The following is a 1,429-nucleotide window of genomic DNA, read 5'->3' on the forward strand; positions in this document are numbered from 1 at the left end:
AAATTGTTTTTTTTTTCTGAAAATACTCTGAGTAAAAACGAGCCTTGTTCATTCTGGTTAGACGTACAAGTTACAATACAATATTTACCAGGAGGTACATTCAATCTCTTACAGACTTCTCTTGGTTTGAACTCAGGACAATTAAAGAACTTATCTAAAGGACGGTTATTTTTAAAAAAATTTGTGTCCAATGGTTTCGGCACAGACTCTGAAGTGTTGAGCTATGCGATAAATTAATAGAGTGAGCATCATTAGAAATAATAAGTACATTTTACAACTTGTATTATTATCAAAGTAATAGAATAACTTTAAAAAAAATTATGATACCTTATTATCCTACTTACATTATAAACATAAAATCCAAATGACAGTGATGTATCCCTGTGTTTCTTTTGGCAGCGCATATCCTTGAGCATCAATGAAATAATTACGGTACAAGTATGCTTATTGTCATTATCGTCTGGATCTACTAATGTTACATAGTACTGAGGATTACTTGAAAACGTATCTAAATAACCATTGATCAACATCTCATATATAATATCTTATAATCTTATATATTATTATAATTCATTACGAATTGTAATAATAATTTTATTATCCAAAATAATTGTACCTTGAAATTTATCACAGCCACCAGCTGTAGCACCACGGACCCATTCGCCTTCAAATATACTCAGATCCCATTTTTTTTGCACTCCTGTCCCAAATTGTTCCCTGTCTAGATAATCAGGATCTAAATGACAAATTTCCAATGCAGTGAAATATTTGACAAAATCTTCGTAAGACATCCAAAATTCGCCATCATCTTCTTTTATAAGACCTATTGATTGTTGTAATTGTGGGGGTATAGTTAACCATTCATCTGATCTATAAAATATTATAAAATTAATAAATTAAAATGGCACTTTTATAAATAACATTAAGTAAAAAAAAGGAATCTTCACATTATAACAAAAAGCTTACTTGTCACTCCAACGGCCGTTCCATTCACTATCATTACCCCAAGGATTTCGAAGTCTAACTAAAGGTATTATACTATTTCTTGTTGGTAAAGGTATATAAGTTATCCTGGTAATACTATATGCATGGCCTTTGATTAATCCTGTTTTGGTTGGGTCAGGCTTTAACATTAATACATTTTATACAGTTTATAAATGAAATCTAAAATGATGAAAATTAAAAACTAAACATTTTTTTAAATAAAGTTGAAAATCTAACCGATTGCGAATTGAGTATTGCACCACACATGAGCGATTTTCGTTGATATGAATTTAGCATAATCATGAACAAATTAGATGGTGGATTATTCAGTTCAAATATTTCTGACACACCACCAGTGAAATCTCCCATAGCCTCCATTGTGAAACCTCCTTCCAAAGCTTCGTATGAACCGTTCATTCTAGTCATGTAAAATTGTTTTTTTTTT

The 1,429-nt window shown here is 30.4% G+C and overlaps 1 protein-coding gene across 1 annotated transcript; it reads right to left on the reverse strand.

Moving 5' to 3' along the window:
• Nucleotides 1–88: 88 nt before the first annotated feature.
• Nucleotides 89–1,401, reverse strand: LOC111030303 (calpain-A-like; the record flags this gene model as incomplete). The annotated part of the gene is made up of 5 exons (XM_022309727.1): nucleotides 1,222–1,401; nucleotides 967–1,124; nucleotides 617–870; nucleotides 345–508; nucleotides 89–221 (listed from the first exon to the last, which is right to left on the reverse strand). Coding segments are annotated over exons 1-5 (889 nt in total), but the record flags the coding sequence as incomplete, so codon positions are not given.
• Nucleotides 1,402–1,429: the final 28 nt, after the last annotated feature.

This window comes from Myzus persicae, unplaced genomic scaffold (assembly GCF_001856785.1).
Source record: "Myzus persicae strain clone G006 unplaced genomic scaffold, MPER_G0061.0, whole genome shotgun sequence".
NCBI classification, from domain to species: Eukaryota; Metazoa; Arthropoda; class Insecta; order Hemiptera; family Aphididae; genus Myzus; species Myzus persicae.